The 27,068-nt window shown below is 38.1% G+C and overlaps 3 protein-coding genes across 3 annotated transcripts; all 3 read left to right on the forward strand.

The window, feature by feature from the left end:
• Positions 1-970: 970 nt before the first annotated feature.
• LOC103149350 (vesicle transport protein SFT2B-like) lies at positions 971-4,123 on the forward strand. Its single transcript, XM_007568454.2, has 9 exons — positions 971-1,177; positions 1,283-1,324; positions 1,415-1,501; positions 1,777-1,862; positions 1,980-2,061; positions 2,893-2,928; positions 3,040-3,098; positions 3,179-3,212; positions 3,309-4,123. The coding sequence occupies exons 1-9, from the start codon at positions 1,118-1,120 to the stop codon at positions 3,408-3,410; spliced, it is 588 nt and encodes a 195-aa protein (XP_007568516.1). The 5' UTR covers positions 971-1,117; the 3' UTR covers positions 3,411-4,123.
• A 2,084-nt stretch (positions 4,124-6,207) lies between these two features.
• Positions 6,208-8,867, forward strand: LOC103149351 (vesicle transport protein SFT2B-like). Its single transcript, XM_007568456.2, has 8 exons — positions 6,208-6,406; positions 6,499-6,588; positions 7,508-7,593; positions 7,756-7,837; positions 8,015-8,050; positions 8,453-8,511; positions 8,602-8,631; positions 8,720-8,867. Exons 1-8 carry the CDS (start codon positions 6,341-6,343, stop codon positions 8,757-8,759), a joined length of 489 nt encoding a protein of 162 aa, XP_007568518.1. The 5' UTR covers positions 6,208-6,340; the 3' UTR covers positions 8,760-8,867.
• Positions 8,868-9,368: 501 nt separating this feature from the next.
• On the forward strand, positions 9,369-25,751 carry chd1l (chromodomain helicase DNA binding protein 1-like). The gene is made up of 25 exons (XM_007568457.1): positions 9,369-9,574; positions 9,775-9,887; positions 10,485-10,591; positions 10,674-10,785; positions 10,875-10,906; positions 11,094-11,175; positions 11,283-11,445; positions 13,018-13,173; positions 13,291-13,383; positions 13,470-13,566; positions 13,756-13,829; positions 14,830-14,940; positions 16,049-16,163; positions 17,505-17,658; positions 17,748-17,940; positions 18,548-18,693; positions 21,646-21,809; positions 21,903-22,111; positions 22,232-22,330; positions 22,426-22,496; positions 22,855-22,969; positions 23,962-24,070; positions 24,147-24,398; positions 24,505-24,586; positions 25,423-25,751. Exons 1-25 carry the CDS (start codon positions 9,481-9,483, stop codon positions 25,540-25,542), a joined length of 3,063 nt encoding a protein of 1,020 aa, XP_007568519.1. The 5' UTR covers positions 9,369-9,480; the 3' UTR covers positions 25,543-25,751.
• The last annotated feature ends 1,317 nt before the right edge of the window (positions 25,752-27,068 follow it).

The following is a 27,068-nucleotide window of genomic DNA, read 5'->3' on the forward strand; positions in this document are numbered from 1 at the left end:
TAGGGTGCAGTTGTGACAAATAAAGATTTCATAAAACTCATCTTTGCTTTGTGTTGAATAATCCAGTTCAAGTTTGAGTATTAAGTATTTTGTAGATTTTGAACTCCAGACAATCAGAGGTGGCACATATTCCCTAAAATAAACACTAATATATGTTAGTTGGAATGCAGTACGATAGTGTACAGCAGTGCTTAGACTTTTTCTTTTCTTTTTCTTTGTGTGCTTGTGGCGCCCTCTGACGGACTGCGCTCTGGGCAGTGAGCCAGATTGTCAATATAAAAAACCCGTCTATTTTTAAAGTTAAGTCTTGTGGCTCATGTTGCACATATTACTACACAACCAAATCCAGTTCCATATATTATTTTGTAATTTACTAGACTCTCTAGGTTAAAGGTAAAATGTAATATACATAGAAACATCGCAAGTAACATGTTGAAAATTTGTAGTAGTTATCACTTCAGGTAACTTTATTAACCAATAGAGCTGCTATAATTAATCTATTTAATCAGAATTAAAAAAAAAAAGTTTGGACTTTGCATGAATTTCTGAATTTTGACAGAATCAATTTTTACTTCACACACTCTTGCTGATGTAGCGGATTTTGTATCTGTGTTAAACATTTGACTATTACCGTGTTCACGGCGCGATAAAAAAAAACACATGCGACTGGTTCACAAAAAAGTTTGTAAAGATCTTCTATTTCGAAGTGACTAAAAAAATATGCAAAGCCTTTCAAACACAAACGTCTGTATTCCTGTTAAAAAAATAATGAAAATCATGAAATGTAAAAAAGCGTCAGTGAGTTGTATTAACAAAAAAGGCAAAATTAGATAATGATATAACAAAAGATGCATTAAAATACTATATTTTAACCTGTTTGATCAAAGTGACATACATGCATGTACACAAAAATATATTGGAGTGAGACCTCTTCTCTGCTGTGCCCGGATATGAGTGACATGAACCCGTACACCTCGCCAGGTGAATACTGACAGCTCCTCTGACTGATTCTCAGTTTTACTGTATCCATCCAGAAGTGCAAAAGCCCTGCGAGGTTTCCCTTCCTGAAGAAATTAGTTGTATTCTTCGTTTTATTCGAATTTTTAAGGATCCAGCTATGTTTCAGTCAATTAAGGATCGAAAGAAGGACCAACATGATAAACCGAAGGTTTTGCAGGTAAAAAAAGAAAGAAGAAAAAAAGGAAACATCTTTACCTTTTACTACTTAAACTGTGAGTCCAGCTGAATTATCAAATGACTATTTCGTCACTTTTGTATTAAGGGTCGAGAGAATGACCAAAAAGATAAACCGAAGGTTTTCAAGGTAAAAAACAAAAACAAAATCTTTAGCCTTTTAATATTTAAACTGAGTTATTAATTGGACGTTTAGTCACGTTCTTGTAATTTGCTTAAGCCACTGAAACTGAAGGAGTCCTCCACAAACTGGGGACTAAAGGGATTCATCTGCTGTTACTTTGTGGGAGTTGGATCCATAATTCTGGTAAGTGATTAATCAGAACTGAATTGATATTTTAGCCCCCTTTTACAGAGGTGATCTTGTCCCTACTTGAGACGGCAAATCTTAATCATTATGCCATTATTAATATGTAACTTGAAAATAGTCTCAAAACAACAATATTATTGTTTTTATCGCGATAATTTCTGGGACAATTTATCGGCCAGTAAAATTTGTCATTGTGACAGACCGAGTTAAGATTCAGCTTCAGAACAGTAAAAACTCTGTAATACATGCATGCTGTCCTGTGTGTCTAACAGGGAGTTTATGTGAGCTTCCTTCCTCACTTTGGAACTGATCTCTTTATTGGCCTCTATGCTTTTGGAAACATTTTTGCTCTTTCCAGGTAGGAACTAAAACAGCATAATGGAAAAATTCTGATCAAAGCAACAGCACTTATTGCATACTTCTGTAGAGTAAAGCACAGTAATATAAGTGAATATTTTTTTTGTTTGTCATACAGCACATTGTTTCTCGTGGGGCCAGTGAAGCAGCTGAAGAGGATGTGCGACATGTCCAGAGTACTGGCCACCATCACCATGCTTGTAAGAACACACAAATGCAGACAGTATGCTTTTATTCCATTAAAAATATTTGTTATTTATCCCAGATCTGTATGAATACATACATAAATGACAACAACAACAAATTAATCCATTCTATAGATGTTAGGGCATAACACAAAGTGAAATAAGTAACAGTACATGGATAGCATTAATCTTCCAGACAAGACTGCTTTTACTACTTAAAATTTAAAAAAAATTGCCACTTTTGGTCCTCCATATAATTTTTTGGGGGGAACATATTCTAATCCTATTGCATCAATGTACTATGTGTTTTTGTTATAAGTCTGCTAAAGCAGTGGGATTTGCTGACTTACATTCATTTCCACTCTCCCTTTATAGAAATGTGTAAAAAGTGATAAAAAGTAACAGCAATGAACTTCTGACTGACTGTCTCTCATTTAGCATCACTCGTTTTCCTGAACATCCTCCATTCAAGTTTGTATGCATAAGATGCATTATTGTTGGCTTCTATTGTGGCTAATTGTTGACAGCCTTTACGCAGAGTGAAAGAGAGAGGAAATTCCTGTGGTTTTTCTAGCTTTTAACTGGAACCCACCGTAACATTAATCTCCAATTCAAGTTATGACTTCTGAGGAAAAATGTTTGTTGTGCTGAGTGATCTGGCCAACAATGAGGCATTACGCAAGCCTATTATGATGTGTCTCTTTAGATTTTGAAGCATTAAAATACAAAAAAAAAGACATGCTAAAAAATTATGCCGTATACTACCATGTGTAATGTAATGTTCCAAGTTTTTAAAGGACAAATAAATGTTGCTGTTACTCTCATTGTTTTATATGTTTTATCCAGGCGTGCGTAGTTTTGACTCCTTACGCAGCTCTATGGGTGAGTGAACATCACAGTAAAGCAGACCCTAATTATAACGTCCTGGTTTTCTCTACACTGATAACCATGTTTCAGCTCAAGTAATTTATTATTATTCATTTTCTCTTTCAGTGGAACAGCTTCGGATTTACTGTGCTGTTTTGCGCTTTGCACATACTGTCATTTTCCTGGTGAGCTGCTCTTCCTCCTCCAGTTCTTCAGTCTTTACAGCAACAGTCACTTTGTGACATTACATGTGTTTTGTTTGCAGGTACAGTCTGTCACTCACTCACACTGTGCATCAGGTTGGTTGCTGCAGAAGCAATTATTTGAAAATTCTGTGCAGTGATACAGTGTCGTAGCACTGCCTGCATATCTGATTTATGTGCTTTACATTTCAGGAAGATACTGAAGATGTTCTCTCTTATCAAGCTATGAAGGTCCATGTGTTTTGGGAGGAAAGATCGAGATTCGCTGAGACAAGCTTCATAGAAAATTCATAACTTTTATCCTCTGCGATCAATTTTGTGTCTTTCACTTCTGTATTTATTCCTTTATTTTTTTAATTATGGTGATTCTATTGAATTATTGAATTATTTTAAGCAAATCTCTACACTTACTTCCAAGCACGGCAGAGGAGGGGTGATGATGTGGGTTTGTTTATCAGCTGATGAGAATCTTGCTTCACAGCAGATTTCCAAAGAACTGTGTTTTATTTGTTTTTCCTGGAAGGCTTCCACACTGAATCCCTTCTGATCGGTGGTTAATACTCTGGTATTTGTTCTGCTTTCTTTTTAGTGTCTTTATTTCTGTCAGCTTGTTGGTCGGATGCCTGGAGAATGTGGTAGCAAAATTAAAACGAAAATGACTTCAGTGATATAGTGGCAGCCATTTCTAAAAACGGTTGTGGAAAAACACAGTTTTCATTTGTTCGTGAACTCACTCTGATTGTGATTTAATTGTGATAAATTGGTCGACATTATCTTGGAAGTTTGAAAGAGATATAACGTAAGACTGAAAATGTTCACATATAAATTGTTTGAGTGTCGTTTACAGAAACATTCATTTATAGCTACTAAATAATACCACAAATAAATGAACAATCGCTAGATTCAATTTTTGTAAAACTTTGTCAGATTTTTTTTTCTCTGACTAAATAATGGAAATTGTTGCAAAACCTTTCCTGCGATGATGTGTGCTTGTGCTATATGTCAACTTATTCCACTCAGTCTCCACAATAATCTCTGAATAAAAGTCAAGAAAACATTAAGAGTCTCTGAGGCAGAAAAATATCTTCAAAATGTCTCCCACTGCCAAGCAAACAAGCAATCAACATTTTTTTTCTTTGTTTTGTGTATGTGTGTATAATAAACACATTCACATCCACTCTTGAGAGGGAGACGCACCCAGAAACCCTTCCCCGGTCTGAAGGGAATGAAACCACATGCATGCTGCGTCCGGTTTTATCGGTGGACTAAATGGGAGCAGGGTTGGGTCAGAGTTGTTCGCCAGTCAACAATGCCATTATCCAGAGTGAAAACAAAGTCCTGCGCAGATCCGAGCGGTGGTCAGGCTCTAATTCAATCACTCTCCTCAAGTCAACGTTATTTTTAGGAGCCAATAGAGTCAAATAAGATAAAGTGCTTTCTGATATTTTCTCTTTTTAACTCCAAGTCATGCATACAGAGAGGGCTTGAGATACAGTGGAAGTGGGTGAAGTAGTAGCCATACTGCAAAAACACAATATTACCAGATATTTTTTGTTCTAGTTTGTAGTGGAGACATCTCAGCAGGCTTCAAATATGACTGATCTAATTTACAAGTAACTTTTCAGCACTACCCAGGAGCTTGTTTTAAGTAAATAATTACTTATTACTGATTTTTAAAAGTTCTAGTTCTGTTGGCAGATTACACTGGTCAACAGCCAAAAAAAATAGTCTGGGGTTTTTCAACTGTTTTAGAGTCATTTTGATGTGCTGAATCCAAAAGTCACATTGGTTTTGTTCAATCAGGTTAACTTTCTGAGCTATGGAGCAACATGAGCATTAAAATGCATGACCTGTTGTCACATCTGGATCGATTTCCTGAGGATCAATGAGTAATGAGCAGGAGGAGAGACTCCATCAGGACAGAAAGGAGACGGAGGATTTTACACAATGAAGACATGATGTTCAATTTACATGTACTTTCACTTATCAGGGTTTATTATTCCATTTACAGAAATCCAAGTTTGTAACATTTAAATACACTCTGTTAGAAAACAATTTTTTTCTCCTAAGACCTTTTTTATATGTGAAATATTAACGGAAATGCACTGATAATGTCACAAAAATGTAACCAATTTAGTCAGAAAATCGGAGTTGAGAAAAATGGATGTCATTTTTTGGATTCAGCTGTGAGAAGTAGTCCTAATTCAGCTGAAAAAAACATAGACAATCCCTTCCCCCCCAAAAAATGTTTTGTTTGTAACCTAGTGTTATTTTACTTATGACAATATTTCCCCCCTTGTTCTAAGTGAAATAATCTGCTTGTGGAATTAGTAGGTTTTCTTCAGTATTAAGGAATTATTGCCTTAAAACAAACTCCCCATCTTACTGAAAAGCTACTTATTAGTTTTCTCCCATTTCAAGTGTTCTAAGATATTTGCTCTAGAAAACGAGACCAAAAATACTTGGTACAAATACTTTTTTGTTTTGTTTTGTTTTGTTTTGTTTTTAAGTGAAAAAAAATACAATTAAGAATAAAAATGTATTTGAAAAATAGTACTGATCATAACATTTGAATTTATAAACAGTAAATTATATTTTAAATGTCCAAGTGGATCTCCGTTTCCTCTAGCCAGCAGTAAAGATATTACACAACCAAAAGACAAACCACTCTGTCCTAAGAAATGTGCGACTAAGACTTTGTATTTCCTTTGAAAGGTTTATGCTCAGAATATCCATAATGTGATGCGGCGAAATATCAGATGAAAATGTTGTGCAAACGTAATCATGGTGACAGACAAAAATAAGACTGTTTCATACACATATATGCAGTGGCCACTAAGTAGACTTATGGAATTAGGTTAAAAACATTTTGGAAATAATCTTAAAATGACGTTTCAAAACCTCAGTGATTGCTTGCTCATAATCCATCACATTGCCAGTGGATAAAAAACAAAACAGAACAAAACAAACAAAGAACAAAAAAAAAATCCATCAGAGTGAGACCTCTGCTGCTGCTCCCAGATGTGGCTGATGTGAATCACACACCCCTGTCCAGGTGAGGCTCTGACTTCGGCTAATTGTCGGTAAGGAATGTGACGTCACCCATTCACTCCGCACTGAGGAAACCCAGCAAACTTTCTTTCTGTCCAGGAAACGACCAGACTTATTTTCTCTTCTTTCTTTTTTTTTTTTTTTGTCCCTTGGCATTCGAAGGATCTTCGATTATGGATAAATTAAAATCGGTACTTAGCGGGGAAGAGTCTCGACAAGAGGACCGCAACATTTTACAGGTACATCTAAATCATTCGTGCCTTTCACTATGAGAGCAAATATTTCACTAATTAATCGCCTAATAATGATCTGCGCTGGTTTTGGGCCGCAGATTGTGAATGAAGCCTCCACTTTAGGCTGGGGGACCCGCATAAAGGGATTCATCGCCTGTTTTGTTGTGGGAGCCGCGTGCACAGTTTTGGTAATTATATTCTGATGTCCTATCATTTTCACAACAGATTTGTTTCGCCTGCTCTTTAAGGAAACTCAAAGCAGCGCTGGTGTGGCCTGACTGGTTATGCTGGTTTTAGAGGAATGTGGAAGATGTGATGCATGTGTGCCTCTCTTCATTTCACTTTAACTTTTGGGCCAACAGTGCCACCATTATTCAGCATAAATAAGCCTCAATTCATTAAAAACGTATGGTAACACTTTATTTGACAGGGTGTGCATAAGACTGACATGACACTGTCATAAACATGACATAACACCTGTTATAAACACGTAGGGGCGTTCATGAATGTTGTCATGAAGCGTCAATCGGTAAATAACAAAACTTTTAATCTAAAGTTGCCCTAAAAATAGCCTTGAAGGTCCATTAAAAGTGAAAAACTTTGCATTATTTTGTAAATAATTACATTTTAAAGCAAAGTTGTTACTTTTAATGGACTTCCAAGGCAACTTTTAGAGCAACTTTGCATTAAAAGTGTCGTTATTTACCGAATGACACTTCATGACAACAGTCATAGACATTCATAAAGACTTCTTCATGTTCATGACAGGTGTTATGTCATGTTTATCACAGTGTCATATCAGTCTTATGCACACCCTGTCAAATAAAGTGTTACCAAATTGATATGTCAGCATGTTAATATTAAATAACATGCGATAAATGAAATATGTTATTACCTCTGTTACCTCTGTTTTTGTTAACATAATTGGTTTGACGTGTAAGTCATGTTGTCCTGGTCAACTAATCAGATATTCTGATTGACCCGCCGAAGGAAATTGTTTCATATAGCGCACTATATAAATTAAATAATTAAACTCTGAAATATTTAAATATGGCTTAATGTAATAACTTCAAATTGTTCTAAAATCAACATTTGTGTGTCTTACAGGGAGTTTGCATGCTGTTTCTGCCCAGAATTGGTCTCACTCTCTTCATCGTCTTCTACACATTTGGAAATATTTGTGCTCTTTGCAGGTAAAAATCATTTTTTAAAAACATGCAACAATGCTTATGTTTCATTGTTAACGTTCAATTATTTGGGCATTTCTAAAAAAAGGCTGTATCTAATTGGTCACAGAATGTTAAAACGTATTTTAACCCACTGTTTTTAATTTTTATTTTTATTTTAACTAACAGCACAATGTTTCTGATGGGCCCAATGAAGCAGCTGAAGAGGATGTGTGACAAAACCAGAGCACTGGCCACAACTATCATGATTGTAAGAGCGTGCAGAGTTATATACACACAGTGTTATGTGCAGTATGCTATTGCTGTTTTACCCTTCAATAAAATGGAAACTGAGGTTTTCATAAATGTCTAAACAGTTAAAAACATAACTGCTAAAAAAGAAAAAAAGATAACAAATCGCTTATTGTCTTTGTTGCTTTTTCTCCAGACTTGCCTTGTTTTAACTCTGTGCGCTGCTTTCTGGGTAAGTGAATTTCGAAGCAGCGAATACATTTCCTGTCTAAAGTTTACATGCAGTACTCTCTTCTCAGGGATAAAACTCATTCATTTTGGTCTTTGAAATATTCATTTAAACCGTCCTTTGAGGATTTGTTAACACAATACCCAACTACAAAGAATTTTCCAATTATTGGCACTATTTTTATACTTTCATGCAACAAATTGTTTTGTTTGTTTGTTTGTTTGTTTTTTGTGATTCCCTTGCTATAAATAAAATCATTGTTATTTTTTTGACATTCATGGTTTTGGAGTTCATATTAACTTCAGACTAACTCTGCATGATCGCTCCAAACTTTGCACAAAACAGCTGCTATTCAGCTATTAAAACGTTCTGTAGTCACTTATAGTGTTTTTTTCTTTCTTTCAGTGGAAGAACTTTGGGCTTGCTTTATTATTTTGCATTTTGCAGATCTTGTCCTTTTCCTGGTAAGCTCTTAATCTCTCATCTGTTGCAGCTCATTGGTTTCTGTGTGAAATCAGAGTATTGCTCTAACAGGAACTGTGTTTTGTTTGCAGGTACAGTCTCTCATACATCCCCTGTGCCAGGTTGGTCAGCTTAAAACCCTATTTGTTTAAAAATTCTGCATGAACATAAACATTAAGTTGTCTTCTAAACGGTGTGATTATTTTCCAGGGAGGCGATCATGAAAGCTGTGGCTATCTGCATGAAGTGACGACCCCTCTCCCCGCTGTTTGGAGCAAAACCTGTTGGATAAATGTAGGATACTAAAAACCGGGATGGATGAAGCTGCTCAAAACTTCCTGTTCCAGTGGCAAAAAAATGCATAATTTTACCTCAACAGATTCCCATTTCTTGCCTTATGAATCCAGTTGATTTTTTTTCCCCTCGAGTCTGATGATCATCTTGAATTAAATCTTTTTAACGGTGGCCTTTTAATTATTTTATGTTTAAATATCTGTAAAAAAAATTTAATAAATACATTAAAACTTTCATGAATGGCTGCAGGCTTATTTTGATCTCTGGGAGACAATTGTGGACCTGAGCAAGTCTGGTTCATCTTTCGGTTTGACTTCCAGATGTTTGAAGGTGCCAGGGTTGTTGATTCAAGCAATAATACACAAATATGAACACCTTGGAAAAGACAGAGGTCTAATTTCAAGTTATTAAATTTATTTTAAGTCATATTTGATCTATACAGCATATTTATAATAACTGAAGGCAACATAGCTACTTGATTGTGCTATAAAGTGATTGTATGTGGCTGGAAAACACATAATAGTGCCCCTTTAAAAAGCGCGCTCGCGCTTTCTTCACCGTCACGTGACCCAACCAGGAAGTCTTCCATTGACAAAAATAGTGAGGGAGCTACCTGTCTGTACATGTCTGCAACATTGTAACATATAAACGCATTTTGTTCCCTTTAGTGTGTCAACATGTCAGACATATTGAGGAAAATAAGAAACACCATAACCGAGAAAAAGAAGACGGCTCTCAGTCAGAGCGACCTGCAGACGTTTGGTTTAAGAGGTACGGAGGCTTGTTGACTCACTGTCTTAGAAAAGTTACAAACTTTGTATACGCTCATTCAAACAGTGACCCAGCGTTCCTTTTAGTTATTAGCTATTGTCAATATGTGTTAACAGAACTCAGTTCTGTAGTTTTTAAAACCTGTATCTGTAGACCAGTGGTTTGCTCGTGACAGCTTTGGGTGACCTGCTTGTTTCCAGGGATACAGCTGAGAGCCTACCAGCTGGACGGGGTGCAGTGGCTGACCCAGAGCCTCCACGACCACCAAGGGTGCATCTTAGGGGACGAGATGGGTTTGGGTAAAACCTGTCAGGTGTGCTTAAGATTCATCAACTTACTTTCCATATTGGTTATGTAATGTCTGAACAACAATTTTAGACGATATGAATCTCCTTAGTGCAATTTTTGTATGTCTTAACGCGATATCAAAACTGTAGGACGATTGTTTGCATGTTTCAGAGTTTGTAATTTATTTTGTTTGTGAGTTATACACATTGCGTGCATTATTCTCGCTTGCAAAACACTATGGTACCAGTAATACAAGTGGGTGGTATGGACTTAGAATTTTATCATGACATTCTGCTGTGCTAAAGTGACAATAAAAACTATTTTGTCATTTTTTAAAAGTTAACTGCATCTCTTTGACTGCATGGTACAGCTTTCATAGCCCCACAAACAGAAATGCTGCTATTACTATTTGAAATAAGCTTCTGCAGGGACGCCACTTATTTAAAGAAATGTGACTTTTATCACCAAACTGCACACAGTTTGTTAAAGTTTCAATTTGAATTTCTGTGGAAACCTCCAAAAGAGTGCAGAATGTCAAGACATTAAAAATGTTGTTTGGAAACGGGAGGAGCAATTCCCAGTTCTGCTTCTTTTGTTCACACTTAATTAACTTCTTCTCCAGACCATCTCTCTGCTGGTGTTTGTGTCAGGAGCTCTGGGGAAGAAAGGTCTGTTTCTGGTGCTGAGCCCCCTGTCTGTCATGGAGAACTGGAGAAAGGAGCTGGAAAGGTAGAGTCAACTCTGTCTGTGCTTTAGCCCCATCTGTAAATGCTTCCTGTATAAATTATTCCAGTCGTAACTCATTTCGCAGCTTCGCCCCGTCTCTGACTGTGCTGTGCTACAAAGGAGACAAAGAGAGACGGGCTGAGATCCAGAGAGAACAAACCACTCAGGACTTCCAGGTTCTGCTCACTACATACGAGGTCTGCGTCTGCTGGGCGAAAACAAAATGTCTGAAAGTTTTGTTGGCTTGAACCTTGAACACGCATATATGTCATTATTTCATTTGCAGCTGTGCCTCAAAGATGCATCGTTCTTGAAAAGGTCAGTGGGTTCTTGCTCGCATGGCTTTGTTAAAGTTTGAGTTGTAACTGAGGTGGGTGTGGATTGTTAAAGAGACCAAAGAAAGGCTGTGAATGAAACAATTTCTGCAGACAACCAGTGAATCTATAAAGCCTGCTTGTGCGATCACTTTGTCTCACCGTTTCCTCTCATATTTGCTCCTCCTCAGGTGGAGGTGGGAGGTGCTCGTTGTGGACGAAGCTCACCGGCTGAAGAACCAAAACTCTGTGTTGCACAAAACCTTGACAGAGGTACTTCGTTGTGTCTTGAAGAGCCTCTTCACTGCTTGTCTTCTAATGTTTCTCATTCACACTTTCTCTGAATGTCAGCTCATTTGGTTTGTGTGTTTCTCACTCAGTTTTCAGTTGGTTTCAGACTCCTGCTCACAGGGACTCCCATTCAGAACAACCTGCAGGAGCTCTACTCCCTGCTGAGCTTCATTCAGCCCAGCATCTTCACACCGGAAGAGGCTGACAGCTTTGTCAGCTCCTACTCCGATGTGCGAAGTCGACCTGCTCTGGGTATGCTTTAAAATTACAATGCGACTCGCGTATACAGAGTAAAAGCATATGGCACATTACAACCATAAACTTTAAAGTTGTTTTATGTGATAAACTGACACAAAGGATCATTGTCCTGTTGGAAAGTGAACCTCCACCTCAGTGTTACTAGTTAGGTGAGTTCTGAGAGCAATTGATTGCACTGTTTTTTATTTAGAGTTATCATCGGAGTAATTGGTCATGAGCACAAATTCGCGCCATACTTTTCAGACTTATATTTGTGAATGATGTTTAGTTGTGTAGCAAACTTCATCAACAGGACTTTATGTCAAAAAAAACATTATAAGGTTGGTGTTTGATGCCATTATCTAAATCATTCAGCGAAATGCACATCAATATTCATCAATGTTCCACTTATTGCTAATCTGAGGCAACTTTAAACGGGTGGGCTTTTAGTCTAGAATTAAAGGAATTCAGTATTTCAGCTGTTTTGCAGTTTTCTGGAAGTTTGTTCCAGATTTGTGGTGTATAGAAGCTGACTGCTGTGCCTCCATGTTTAGTTCTGGTTCTGGGGATGCAGAACACAACCAGAACCAGAAGACCTGAGAGGTCTGGAAGGTTGCTATGACAACATCAGATCTTTAATGTATTGTGCTGCTACGTTCAGTGATTTATAAACTAACAACAGCATTTTATAGTTTATTTTCTGAGCTACAGGGAGCCTGTATAAAGACTGTAGAACTGGTGTTATGTGCTCTATCTTCCTGGTTTTAGTGAGAACAGCAGCAGCAGCGTTCTGGATCAGCTGCAGCTGGAGGATTGATTTGTTAGGCAGACCTGTGAAGACGCTGTTGCAGTAATTAATGTGACTAAACATAAACTTATGGTTAAGTTTCTCTAGTTCTTGCTGTCCTCTAATCCTGGAGATGTTCTTCAGGTGATAGAAGGCCGATTTTGTAACTGTCTTTATGTGGCTTTGAAGGTTCAGGTCAGAGTCCATCATTACTCCCAGGTTTCAGAGCTGATTGCAAATTTTTATTTGTAATAACTCTAGCTGTGCATCGACTCTAGATCGCTCCTCTTTAGGTCAAAACATCATAACTTCAGTTTTGTTTCTGTTCAGCTGGAGAAAGTTTTGGTACATCCACACATTTATCTGTACTAAGCATCTATTAAGGTGGATTCAGAATTACCAGGTAACATCGCATTGTAGAGCTGTGTTTCATAGTTATGATAGCGTGTCTTATTACTCGTTATAACCTGAAGTTGGAAGCACATGTAGAAATGAAACGTGAGGAATCCCAGGATTGAACCTGCATGTGTCTTCTGTCCGCTCCGATAAGAAGTTACCTATTGACACAATTCCTGTTCTTTGTTCAAAACCATTTCTAATTCCATTGTCGAAACCATGTAGCCTTTTTTTTTCTTTCTCTTGATAACATGCACCACTTTGTGTTGGTCTATCACATGTTGTACAGTGTGGAAGAGGTTCAAGGGGTTAATTTGAACAAAATATTATTTCTTATCTACAAAGGATTCAGATAGACATGTTAAAAGATACATACGTATAATACAATGTTTCCTGTCTTCTAGCTTCAGAGCTTCAAAGCATCTTGGAGCCTTTTCTGCTCCGTAGAGTAAAGTCGGAGGTGGCTTTTGATCTGCCCAAGAAGACAGAGCTGGTGGTGTACCATGGCATGTCAGCTTTGCAGAAGAAATACTACAAAGCCATCCTAATGCGGGATTATGGTGAGTCACTGCGTTCTGAAACTTGGCAACAAAGGTTATATTTGTAAAGCAAAAATACAAAAAAAAAAAAAAAATCAACCTAAAAATCAACCACTCTCTCTGTGTGGAAAATTTCAGATGCTTTTGTTAACGAGCAAGGCAGCAAGAACAGACTGCTGAACATCTTGGTGAATTTGAGAAAGTGCGTCGACCACCCATACCTGTTTGACGGTGAGACGTGGCGAAATGCAGCTGGGGTTTGGCTGCTGGAGCTGGAGTTACGTCTGAGTGATTCTGTCCCTCCTTCCTGTTTTTAGGGGTGGAACCGGAGCCCTTTCAGATCGGGGAACACCTCATCGAAGCCAGTGGAAAGCTGTGCCTGCTGGACAGCATCCTGGCCTTTCTATACAAAGGGTGGGCACATCCACAATGCTTATTGTTTGGCTCCACCTAGTGGCATTTTGGGCTCTGTCCGATCTGTGTTTGCTGGGATGTTCACTGCATTTCTAAATACGAAGGCAACACATTTAATCTAAGTTGAAAAATCTGGACACCCCTTCAGCAGACATAATCTTACAGCTCTCCATTTTGTTTTGGACGAAGGGGCCATCGTGTCCTGTTGTTCTCCCAGATGACGAGGATGCTGGACATCCTGCAGGACTACATGGAGTACAGAGGTGAGTGGGACAAAATACACACGTCTGGACATCATCTCTCAATGTAATTCTCACAACTTATGGTACTTGCCTTTTCAAGCGTATCAACACCCTATTACATCATTTTAAAACTTCACTCAACATTATTAGTTCATTTATTTTGCACTAAGAAGCAGGACTGCTGTGTTGATTCAGGGGCTGTGAGACACCAAGTGGGGGGTCGCAAAAGGATTTTCAGAATCATGATTTGACCCCCTGAGGTGAACGTAGAGCCAACTGGGTCAAAATTAAATAAGTACATTAATATCCTAATATTTATGGATGATATGGCTAAAAAAATGTATCACATCATTGAATATTGATAATTATTGATTGGTTTTAGGTTGAAATAACTAAAATACAGCCAAACTGGTGGCGTGACCTTTCTGTTTTATCAACAGTTTTCACTCCATGCAATTGTTTGTTTTTTTTATTTTTAAGCAGTAATGAGTGTCAGTGGCAAAACCTGAAACTGCTGCTGTGCACGTTACCATTATTTGAGTGACTGAGTTGCTAGGCAACCAAAGAGTGTGCGAGTTAGTTGATGCCACCAATTTGAGAAGTTCGTGGCCGTGAGAAATTCAAGAGGTCAAAACCTTTCAACTGTTTACATCTCCCAGAATGCCGTGCGGTTCGGATTAGAGTTTACTGGATATTCTGTATATTGTCACCTTCCTAAGATAATGGCCTATGTCATGTTTTGCCAAAAAAAAGTCACCATCTCTTTCTTTCCAAAAACGTTTTAGGCAAAAAACAAACAAAATAAACCCCATTTTTGTCTATTATTTTAGGAAGGTGTCAGTAGGCATATTATCTTTTGATCATTTATATAAAATAAATTCATATTACCACATTGCTAAAAGGGGATCACAGGCTGAAAAGTTTGTTAGTCCTGTGTTTCCCCAGCAACCGACACAGGATCTGCCTCGCTTCTCGCCAAATGACAGTATTGCCACGCACCATAATGAGTTTTTCTGTTCAGGTTACAGCTACGAACGCATGGATGGGTCGGTTCGAGGGGAAGAGCGAAACCTTGCTGTGAAGAACTTCAGCACCAAAGACATCTTTGTGTTTTTGCTCAGCACTAAAGCAGGTGACTGGGATTTATTTTAGTATTTATCCATTTAAAATACAAAATGAAAAGCTAGAAAAATGTTCCATGTCTTGAACTTTCACCTTTTGCTACATAGTAACTTGGTTTACAGACATTGTTATCCTTTCACTTTTATTTTGCAGCACCCAGATTGCTTCGTTCTGCTCCATGTAAATTCTTTGTTTTAAAAGTGAGCCTTTCTGCATACGGTGCCTTGCAAAAGTGAACTTTATAAAATTATAACATAAAACCGCTGTATATTTTATTAAAATTTTTCAAAAAAAATTCCAAAGTCGAAGGAAAGTAAAACGTTGCTTTCGTTATTTCTATGCATGTTTTCAGCCTTACACATCAAGAGACTGGAATTACCACACATCCTCCTCAATATCGCATGGTGCAATATTGCACATACTGATATTTTGATTCGGTATGGCGTGTAACTGCAGACCACACTGCTATTTTTAAGACATGTTGAACATTTGGAGAATCCATAAGTCCATTTTTCTTCCACTTTAGCATCATGTGTTACTTTCTTTGTTGGTTCATCTCTCACAATCTGAGCAGAGTGCACTGAGGTATGCGGTTGCAACATTATAAAATGATGAAAAAGTTCAAGGGGTCTCTTGCAAGGCACCGTGTCTGTGAATGCAGAGTTCATAGAATACGCAGAGACAGGAAAAGGGACGGATCAGACAACGATATGATCTGCAGCAGAATGTTAGTCTGGTGCTAACAAGGCCAGAAGCTTCTTTTTTTTTTTTCTTTTTTTTCAGCGGGGAGAAATTTCCTGTCACAGCTTTCAATTTCTTCAAGCCTTTTAAATGTCCCAACTGTACTCTACAGTCACACTTAGCTCAAAGTATGTGACTGCTGAGACGGCATGTTAAAAAATAATAATAATTTTAAAAAGCTGACGTAATCACTTTGCAGCTTATTGAAGGATCTTTAACAAATATAAGTTCCAGTTTCTATGGCCTTTTAATCCATACAGCAGGGCATTTTTTTTGACGCTTTGTGTTGTACATCCTGAAGCACAGAAACGTTCAGACCTGAAAGTTTGGACTCTCTAGATGATCTCTGTTTTCTCTTTACAACGCCATCCTTTCAGGCGGAGTTGGCCTCAACCTTACAGCTGCTGACACAGTTGTTTTCGTGGACAGTGACTTTAACCCCCAAAACGACCTGCAGGCTGCGGCGCGCTGCCATCGGATTGGCCAGAACAGGTGATGCACTTTGAAAGTTCCAACGACGCTGCATAGCAAACTATCTATCTGGTTACTGGCATTAATGCATTTTACTCTACATAAGAAAGACTTCCTTTTTTTTTTTTTTTTTTTTTTTTTTTTTGTTCAGATATTGCTTTCGCAAGTGTGGGAAAGCAGACCTATTCATGCCAGTAAGGTTATCTGTAGCTGCCAGGAGTGTTATCTGGCTCTTGGTGTGAAAGAGCTCTTCCTGTTCACAGCTCAGCATTGTGCTCTGACAACCTTGATGGAAACTACTAGAAACATTCAGTCTACCTGCTGAAGGAAACGTCATCTAAAAGACTTTTCTCGTCAGACTGATGCTTTTATGGCACACCAATTATATTAAGCTTAGTTTTTATTCAAATGAGACACGACCAGCGTAGCGCTGAAACAATTATGTTTAATAATTAAGTTATCTTCTCTGTTGATCTACTCCCCTGTCTTTTCATACTTTTTAGGTTCAGAGCAAATGGCGAAAATTATTTAGACTCGCAGGATTCCTATGCAGCCTCGAAAAGTGTGTGAACATATAGCATTTACTTTTGGTAAAAATTTTCCAAATCTTGACAAGTATGGAAAAAGGAAAATTAAGGTTACTTTTCAAGTTTTCTAGCCAAAAATCTTAATACTTAAAGAGTTCCTATTATATTTAGATGCTTTTTTTAAATAAACTGTTTTACTCCTTGTTTAGTTTTTAGACCAATTTTAAATCTGGTTGAACTCGACCTACTAAACTGGCAAACAAAATCACTAAAGTTTCTATTTTTAGGAATGGATATGAACATTTTCAACATCTTTTTTAAAGAGTTTGCCTTTAGTCTTTGATACTCCTTATTTGAAAAGTCTAAGAACCATGAATGTTGAAATAAAGCTCATCTAAACTGATCCAAATCACTAAAAGAAGCAAGTTTGAAGATTTGAAGCCAGTTTCATAATTATGTTGATTTGTTATCTTTGGCATCCAAACACAACAAGACTCTGTTATTGTTCAAGCAGGGTCAGAGTTCGGACTTTGCACTTAAAATGTCCAGAATTTTCTAGAGAAAAAGAGCCGTAGAAATGTTTGTCTGGTTATATAAATGTGTGGAAGTTGTGGTCTGAAAAAGACCCTGCTCAGATCTAAGCATGTCTATTCGCTTTGAATGCATTCATTAATGATGCAAAATATTTTTTCTTTTTTACCAAATTTTGAGCTTGGTTTTGAGATTTGAAAAGCGGACCTGACCCTCCCATGGTAAAATGTGGAAGCGGTGTCCTCTGGTTTGATATTTATCATTGTTTTAGGGGTTTGTCTCTCTAACCGTTGACGTTTTCCAGGCCTGTGAAAGTGATCCGCCTCCTTGCGAGAGACACCGTGGAGGAGATCATGTACTCTCGAGCCGTGTCCAAGCTGCAGCTCACCAACACTGTTATCGAAGAGGGCCGCTTCTCTTTGCTGGATCAGGTGCAGTCGGCTGCGGCGGGTCTGCAGGTCGGTGATCTTTTAACAGAAACACGCCGTCAACATGATCCCCCACCCCCATTCCTCTTCCAGCTCTCTTGTTGATTTCTCCTCGACAGCTGAGCGAGATCTTGAAGTTCGGAGTAGATAAGCTTTTATCGTCGGACGAGAGCTCGATACAGGAAGTAAGACTGGAGAAGATACTGGGCCCATCACGGGATGGTCAGTGGGTGGATGATGATGATGATGATGATGATGGATTCTCACCACTAGAAGAAGAGGTGGAGAACGAGTCTGATTCTGATGAGCAGAGTAAGTGATTTTAAATCACCAATTAGTCTGAATGAATAATCATTTTATTTGGCTGTCATTTTTATCTTTAATCTCAAACACGTCTACAAATGTTATTAAAACAATAAAAAATAGCTTTTTAGTCCAAGTTTCTACTCATCAGTTTGTTTCATGACCCAACCTCCTGGCTTGATTAACTTTTGGGTTGGAACGATTAATCATGATTTATCAATTATTGAAATAATCGTCAACTAGCTTAGTAAATGATTAATCGTTTACTGAAGTATACAGTAGTGAAGTATACAGACTCACAAATAATTATGTTTTAGTCAAAACTCATTGCATAGTTTTAGCTTCATATGATTCAGATTTAATGAAGAAATGCTATGTTTTTTAATTTTAGGCAACAAAATGTTTATTATTTAAAAAAAGGATTTGGGTTATTTTTCTTTATTAGCATTTTTTAAAATGTATTTCTAATATTGCTTCAATGAAAAATTTGTCAAAATTGTTTTAAAAAAATGTGATTAATCGATCAATCGTCAGAGTAATCGATTAATTGATTACTAAAATAATCGTTATCTGCAGCCCTGGATTAATCTGACAGTCATTTCGTCTCACCCTGCAGATCACATGTACTTCTTTGAGGGGAAAGACTACAGTAAGGACCCAAGCTCAGAGGACCAGAGGAGCTTTGACCGGATCCTGGAAGAGCAGATGGCCGAGTTTCAGAAAGCGGCAGGAGAGGGACGAGCTCTGCGGCGCAAAGCTGGAGTAAGACTCTGTCACTCTCACTTTCCAACTAACAGAAATGTTTCACTGGTATTTGGAAATTTTGCTATCTTGTAAAGTTTTTTTTTCCCAAGTGTAAAGCTGCAGCTGACGATTACCGTATTTTCTGCACTATAAGGCGCACCTAAAAACCTTCAACTTCCTCAAAAGCCGACAGTGCGCCTTATAATCCGGTGCGCCTTATATATGGACCGATATTGAGCCACAACAGGTCTAGTATCTACGGTAAGCAGCCGCCGACTTCATTTTCGCCCGTAGAAGAAGAAGAAGCGCGCGGTGCATGCTGGGATAGTTGTCAGAACGCTGGTTTGTTAATAAAGTTTGACTGACCTATCTACCTACCGACGGTCTATAATCAGGTCGTCTGCAGGTCATTTAGCACCACGTTCTCCATGAACATGCTGTGCGCGAACAGAGAAGGGTGACCATCATCCGGCCACGCCCCGGCCCAGTCGCGGAAGGCTCTCCTCGCCGACCGGAGTCGGACTGTTTTGTTGACATTCCATTTAGTGGAGCTCCATCTAGTGGATGCATAACGTAACTCCAGCCTCTACTGTAATGTCTATTTTATGCGCCTTATAATGCGGTGCGCCTTATATATGAAAAAAGTTTTAAAATAGGCCATTCATTGAAGGTGCGCCTTATAATCCAGTGCGCCTTATAGTGCGGAAAATACGGTAATTTAGTCATTGAGTATTCTGTCGATTAATCAAGTAATCGAATAACATCCTGCAGATTTTGCATTTAACCAGCTTATTTAATACAATACTAGAAATGCATGAGAAAATGCAAATCAATGAATAATTCAATTAATTAAAAATAATAAAATAAACATGTTATTGCCTAAAATGTAATAAGAGCATTCCTTTAAATTACACTTTAAAAAAATACTTCAAACATCAACATGTGAAAAGCTCAACCCAGTTAGCTTAGCTTCACATCAATAGTTGCTGAATTATGTCTCTTAAAGAGTTTTGGACAGAAACTTTTACCGCCAAAACAGATTTTTCATCTTCAATGCAAAATGTGTATATTCTTTGTAGAGTTTGTAGAGTACTGCTCTGAAGGTGGTCGTCTCTCACCAGATATCATGTTTTACACTCTGTGTTCCCCAGTTTGCGATTAATCGATTACTAAATTAGTTGTCGATTATTTCAATAATCGGTTAAGCCGATTAATCATTTCAGCTCTAGATAAGTTTGAAAAAAATATTTGTAATTCCAGGTAATTTTCCCATTAAAAGTTGTTTCCGTCAGTCAATGCAGTTTTTGTCTGTTCCATAAACAAAGACTGACCATTGAACAGTTACCATCAGAAAATCAGCATCATTTATTTATTTCAGTCATTATAGCTTAAGGACAAACCACTAATTTAGTTTTTGCTTAGCATGTAAAGAAAAAGCATTAATTGCTTCCACTTTTGAGTCCAGGATGTCGGTGTCCCATTGGACTAAGAAAGCTGAAAACACAAACCTGCTCTCAGCTGACTGCCATCTGACCGACTGATTTGACTTGTTTAATAAAACACATTTCATTCCAGCTTTCACATTTAGCGACATGTGAGACCTGGAGGTTTGCTCTACTTTTCCTGCCACGGATGCATAAAACGAGATCAGTTTCCTTTAGTGAAAAGCTGATGATGTTTTGTCCCAGTTAACTTGAAATAGCTGCAAAGGAAATGAAGTTTGTGAACTCATGAAATCACCAAAGCTGACAGGTAGAAAAATAAATAAAAGATCAATGAGGATTTGATCTCATGACCTACATTCTGTGTCTCCCATGTTTTAAAAACCTTTGTCTATCGATAAAAAAGAAAAGTAATTAGCATTTCTAGATATGTGTAGATTAAGACACTACAGAAATACAAACCGAGTTTTGTTTGTGGGGTGACTCTGAATTTTACAGTGTCTTGTAGTGAAGGGAAAAATACTTTGAAGAAATTTGGAACTGCTTGGCTGAGACTAAAACTTTCCCTAAACACACCATCCCCACAATGAAACGTGGTGGTGGCAGCAACATGCTGTGGAGATGATGAAACTCTTGAGCAGGGAAAACTAATTGATTAGCCTCACCTTCCAAAACAACAACACACACAAACGTACAAGGTGATTTATCATATAATAGATCAAAGAACAGAACAATATTCTTGGGTAAATGGTCCAGTCAAAGTCCAAACATCTAAATCCAAATTGTGAATCTCTGAACTTAATTTCCAGACACTCAGAGATGCTGTACAGTAATAACGATTAAAAACAACAGTAGTAACAAAGGCAGATAATGAATATTGCTGGACAATAAGTTGGCCAAAAAAATTATTGCGATAAACGATAATATTGCCGTTTTGAGACCTATTTTCAAGTAATATAAACATAATGACAAAAACAATGCAAGAACACTGTGTCAAAGATCAATAAACATTCATTTCTAAAGAACAATCAACACTGGAATTAAGACATTTTAAATATCCAAAATATATAAACAAAACAACCAAAAACAATAAGTATAAATTGAAATAAAATCCACACCAAACCCATAAATGAAACAAATTATAAAGACTCTCTAAAGCTCATTTAAATTTGTCATGCAATTGATTGGTTTATTGATTTCCATAAATTTACTATAACTGCAGCAGAAAGTGTTGAGACCAGGGAGGTAGAAATGAGCGATTAATACTTTACACTTCTCAGAGATTCTTCAGTTGAAAATGACGTAACGTGAAACATAGGACCAGATAAAACAGTTACTAAGACAGAAAACATCCTGTCCTGCTGTCGTACTGTCTACAACGTGGAGAAGTATAAATAAATACAAACATGTACAGTTTTATTTATAATATGATATTCCCGACTATCTTTGCTTTTATTAAACATTTTTTAAAAACCACGAGGAATTATTTAGAGAGACGTTTGTTCTTGATTGATCAATTCTCTTCCAGTCTTCGCTTTCAGTCGCGTTTGCGATCCCAGTGAGGAAGAGGAAGCCTCTCACTGAGGCAGAGCTGGAGCTCAGGCAGCGGAGGAGGCAGGAGGCTGCAGCCAAGAGAGCCAAGATGATGGAGGACAAAAAGAGGCAGGAGGAAGAGGAGAAGCACAGGAAAAAGTGAAGATATTGTAGCTGTTTCATCACACGCTCTGACATGTCTGTGTTTTTTGTTACTCATAAATGATTTTTGATCCTTGGTTAACCATGCAGAACAGCCTGGTGGGAGTCCTGTGGCTACCAGTCACTTTGCTTGCAGCTTGTAGACAGTGAAGAAGAGGAGGAAGACGAGGAGGACGAGGAAGAGGACAACAGCAGTGTGTGCTCTACAGACTCCACCTCCACGGATATCCGCTACGTTCTGGGGGATGTTACTCATCCCCACACTGCGAGGGGAGATGCTATCATCGTCCACTGTGTTGGTAAGGGCTCCATGTAGCCATGGCGACGGGATGGTTTGCGTGACGAAACAAAAACATAGTATCTTTGGAGCGTGTCTTGGGCCGTGTTTTCCTCTTATCAGAGTGTTAATTTGTGTGCAGATGACTCAGGGCGGTGGGGCAGAGGAGGCCTGTTCACGGCGCTGGAGGTGAGATCAGACGAGCCACGAAAGCACTACGAGTTGGCAGGGAAAATGAAAGGTAACGATAATCGCAATGACGAAGAAAATGAGCAGCAATTCAACTAGACGTCTTCGTCTCTGTGGTCTGTAATTCCCTGCGGATCTTTGTTTCAGATTTGGAGCTGGGAAATGTGCTCCTCTTCCCCATCGACGACAAACAGTCGAGACTGGACGGCCGAGATCAGGTTCTGTTCGCAGAGCATTCTGTAAAACTCAGAACTGCTTCAAAAAAAATTTAATTTATGTATCTAAAATTATAGTCTTAAAGTATGTTACATTCTTTAAAAAAAAGTAAGTTGACCTTAAATACGTCTTAAATTTTGTCGTGGCAGGACTGTTTAATCTCATAAAACCTTCAAAATGAGTTGCTGAAATCTGCTTGGAAAATGCACGCTTGTGTTTTGCGACATGTGCAAAATCTTTGCAATATTAGAGTTCATTATGACAAGATGCACCTTGCTTGGATTCTCGTGTGGTTGCAGACTTGCAAGCGGTGATCAGATAACGAGGTAACATGATTCAATCTCCTTCTCGTCACCCCAGTTAGCCTTGATAGTGGCACAGAAAAGAGACAAAGCCAACAACCTGACTGGGATTCTCCTCAGTGCTTTGGACGAAGGACTGAAGAAGATTTACTCTGCAGCTAAGAAAAACAATGGTATGGGGAAGAATGGAACAGTTTTATCAAGTTTACTATGAATTTTGTCTCCTGGTCTGGTTTGTTGGTGTACTTTACTTAAGGTAAGGTAAAATAAGGTACACCTTACTTATTGGTGTACCTTACTTATTGGTGTAAGTAAGGTACACCAATATTTGTGGGACATCAAGTGATGTCATGTTTTTGAATAATGGGTGACATTTTATAAGCTCTTCTATTCAGAATAGTGTATGTATGCAGAGATGAAAGGTGTGTAAGTCTTCAACGGTCTCTAACCGTTTCAGTACGGCCTAGGTTTCCGTCTTACTTTAAAATGTTTGTTTTGTTTTGTTTTCATTTAAAGGTCGACTGGATGATATTTCAGTAGTGCGTGGAAACGGCGTGTTAAAAGTTAGATAGTTATTAGTCAAATTAATCATAAAGTAGGCCAAGCCATTAGTTTCAGTATCAAGCATTTATCATTCTGAGGTGAGTACATCTTCAGGAATGCAGGCACCTAATGTTAATGTGGGCCAGTGGTGTAAAGTTTGTGTTGCAATTGGATTTTCTTTGTTCCAGAGAAACAAATCTGCATGAGGGTCTGAAGGTTTCGACACGTCAAAACACAAAAACATACCAAGTATTTTTAGTCTAGTTTCACAACAGGTTTTCCCATGTTGTGAAACAATCTGCCAGTGGAACCAGTAGTTTTTCATCAGTAGTAAGGATTTATTGACTTTACACAAGCTTCTGTAGTTTTGTCTTATTTCAAGTGTACAAAGATATTTTAACTAGAAACTACACCAAGAATACTTGATAAGACTTTGTGCTTTTTCAGTGAAGGTTCTGAGGCATCATGTCTTCCTATGCCTCCAAAAAGAAAGACAGACATGTAATAGTGCAACATGGTGTCAAATGAGCTCATAGATCATATTCATAACCTGAGCATCTCTTGTTTAGTGCTCAGGTTTATGTTGTTCAGACTTCATTTCAGCATGTTTTTGTATCTTTAGCCAGTGTTCATCTTCCTCGCATCGGTCACTCCACCAAAGGTTTCAACTGGTACGGGACGGAGCGGCTCATCAGAAAACACCTGGCCTCTAGGGACATTCCCACTTTCATGTATCCTTCGTTGTTCCCCTGCTTAGAGCCCGTACTGAGCAGAACTGCTGCAGTTTTCACTTAACCTGAATGGCAGATATTATCACAGCAGAGCTGTCAAGAAAACAGCTTCCCATCAGACACCTGCAACATCAGCTGCTGCTCGTCAAGCATCTTTACCGAGCTCAGACGGGCCAACGGATGAGACGGAAACCGAGGGCCCGGGTCCATCCGCTCTGCCACGCGGCTTCAGCCCTGCGGAGCTGCCCAGCTTCATGAAGGGAGTCCGAGTGTTTTTCTACAACATTCCCGCATCAGAACGGAAGAGGCTGGGCCGCTACCTTATCACATATCCTTTACCTAACTCCTGGGTGTAAACATTCGACAGCTTGTTTTGTAAATGCGTGAGGTTTGTAATAGAGAGCAGAGTGAGAAAACCCTTAGCTGAAGTCTACGTATGACGGAGACGAGGAGGACGTCATGGGTGAAGAGGTCACACACATTGTCGCAGAGGTGGAAAATCACATCCAAATACAGGTCAGTTCAGGTTTACGACAGAACTATTCACACCCCGTAAGGTTTTCCTCATTTTGTCACATAACAGCCACCAATTTCAAAGTATTTATTGCGATAAACCATCATAACACAGCATTTAATTGTGAAGTGGAAGGAAAATTATTGATGCTTTAGTTCTAACAAATAATCTTATAAGTTTGTCATGCATTTGAATTCAAACCCCTCCACGTTGGTGCCTCTAAATGAAATGCAGTGCAGCCAATCTCCTTCAGAAACCACCTAATTATTAAACAGAGACCACCTGTCTAGTTTATCCAAAACAGCCTCAAAATGGTGCACAGCTGTTAAAATGCCAGGTTATTAGAGCAAGTACAAAGTCATTTCAAACCTTTTTGCATATATAATGTGACATGTATTCTGTTCAATTTAACCAAAACAAAAAAACAAATATGTAAAGAAATAACTAAAGTAATACTTTGTTTGTTTGTTAGGCGAGTGTTAGCATCCCATAATAAGTAAAAAAATGGCCAAATTAATGTCCAGAACAAAAGTCTGAATATGCTAAAAGACTTGCAGCTCTGTTGTCAGCTAACGTGACTCAATAAAGTGTTGTTTGAATGGACTCTAAACATCTGACTGCCACAGTCTTTGCATATTTGTGTATTTAGAAAAACATATTTTTTCCTTCACTTCACAGTTACTCTTCACTCTGTGCTGCTCTATAAAATCCTGTTAAAATACATTGAAGCTCGTTGTTGTAGAGGGGGGAAACTCAAGGGATGTGAGCCTCTGTGTCAGTTCTGCAGTAATTTTAGACGCTTAAACACTGAAATTTTCCTCTGGTCTGTGTGAACCAGGAGCTCCTGGATCTGGTCCGTCAGAACCAGCAGGCTGTTCCTGTGAAGACGGCCTGGCTGGAGTCCTGCTTCTCCAAACAACAACAAGTCAACACTGCACAATTCCAACATCAGCTCTGAGGACACACGGCGTTATTATTATTAGATTTTATTAAATCACATTTTTAAATTGTGTCACTGATGTACACGAGCATTTAAATGATTTTTAATCTGATTTATTCAAATCTGAATATAAAGTGCTGGTTCTCACCTGCACTTAACTCAAAGTTCAATATGGCTGCTGCTTTTATTAAATGTAGATACATGCAGGAATAAACAGTTTATTTGCACATCTGGTAATTGTTTTTTCCTCTCATAACATCTTCCCTACACATGCATACATGACAAACATTTATTTGTGAACTTGTTCCTTTAGTGCTTGAATGAATAAAATGCAGGCACACACTATAGTGCCTAAACAAAGGGGTGTGGATGAACTGGAAAAGTGATTTAAACAATCTTTAATTTATTTGATTAGGACAGTGCAGATTAATCAACATTACCATAATTCATTTCAGTGTAAATTTGCAGGGATTATAAGGGTATTAAATTTTGTTAAAAAGCAAGCACAAAAAAGTGATTTATTAACTATTAATCTTTTATTCTGTCTGGCTTACTTGAGAGCCTAAACGAAGAAATTAGTCAGGTTAAAAAATATCTCCCTTTAGCTGGAGAGCGTGGCTTTTCTCCGATCAAGCAGCAGATTGGACATTTGAACCTCAAATAAGGTCTGTGTCAAAACAGGAACTTGACATGCTTATTCATGCTCACATTTCCTCTCGTTCCAGACGATTGTAATGGACTTTCCACATGTTAAAAGCAAGACTACCAGTTCATTTTGGAGTTTATTTTGAAAACCTGCCTTAAACCTTCTGGGCTCTGCAATGATGAAGACCTTGGTAGCACCTTATTTGAAGGGGTTTATGACACTGTCATAAACATAGCAGTCATGAACATGAAGGAGTCTTCATGAATGTTTACAACTGTTGTCATGAAGTGTCATTCGGTAAATAGTGACGCTATTAATGCAAAGTTGCAATAAAAGTTTCACTAAAAGTGTAAAATTTGCATTATTTTGTCAATAATGACCCATTTGATGCAAAGTTCTATTAAAATTTGTATTAAAAGTCGATTAAAAGTGTCAGCTTTGCATTTGTAGTGTCATTATTTACCGAATGACTCTTCATGACAACAGTTGTAAACATTCATGAAGACTCCGTCATGCTCATAACAAGTGTTATGTCGTGTTAATGACAGTGTCAGTCTTATGAAAACCCTTTAAAATAAAGTGTTACCAAGACATTTCTTACTTTACCAAATAGTTAAACCCGCTCACTCCAACTGAAGGTTCTCTACACTTGGACCGTTTCTGTGCAGCAAACTTTCTTTGCACTGTCCTATGCTGCGTCTTTTAGAAACACTGATTTTTATCTGTGTTAACTGCTATATATTTTTACTTCCTACATAAAAAAAGACGATAGATCCGCCCCTGCCTGGATGATAAATTAATATCTCTAATGAGATAATGTTTAAAAGATAAATTTAGTTTGGTGTAGTTTAGAAGAGGAAGCTGAGCAGTTGTCCCCGGTGTCGCCCATGCTGCGTGG

This window comes from Poecilia formosa, unplaced genomic scaffold (genome assembly GCF_000485575.1).
Source record: "Poecilia formosa unplaced genomic scaffold, Poecilia_formosa-5.1.2 Scaffold222, whole genome shotgun sequence".
Taxonomy (NCBI): Eukaryota; Metazoa; Chordata; class Actinopteri; order Cyprinodontiformes; family Poeciliidae; genus Poecilia; species Poecilia formosa.

Bases quoted from the DNA above. Each gene is read 5' to 3' on its own strand.
- chd1l (XM_007568457.1), top strand. From the start codon at position 9,481: ATGTCAGACATATTGAGGAAAATAAGAAACACCATAACCGAGAAAAAG. The intron at 14,941-16,048 runs GTGACTGGGATT...CCATCCTTTCAG, and splicing joins TTTGCTCAGCACTAAAGCAG to GCGGAGTTGGCCTCAACCTT. The intron at 21,810-21,902 runs GTGAAGATATTG...TTAACCATGCAG, and splicing joins GAGGAGAAGCACAGGAAAAA to AACAGCCTGGTGGGAGTCCT.
- LOC103149350 (XM_007568454.2), top strand. From the start codon at position 1,118: ATGTTTCAGTCAATTAAGGATCGAAAGAAGGACCAACATGATAAACCG. The intron at 1,178-1,282 runs GTAAAAAAAGAA...TTTTGTATTAAG, and splicing joins ATAAACCGAAGGTTTTGCAG to GGTCGAGAGAATGACCAAAA. The intron at 2,062-2,892 runs GTAAGAACACAC...TGTTTTATCCAG, and splicing joins TGGCCACCATCACCATGCTT to GCGTGCGTAGTTTTGACTCC.
- LOC103149351 (XM_007568456.2), top strand. From the start codon at position 6,341: ATGGATAAATTAAAATCGGTACTTAGCGGGGAAGAGTCTCGACAAGAG. The intron at 6,407-6,498 runs GTACATCTAAAT...TTTGGGCCGCAG, and splicing joins AGGACCGCAACATTTTACAG to ATTGTGAATGAAGCCTCCAC. The intron at 8,512-8,601 runs GTAAGCTCTTAA...TTTTGTTTGCAG, and splicing joins CAGATCTTGTCCTTTTCCTG to GTACAGTCTCTCATACATCC.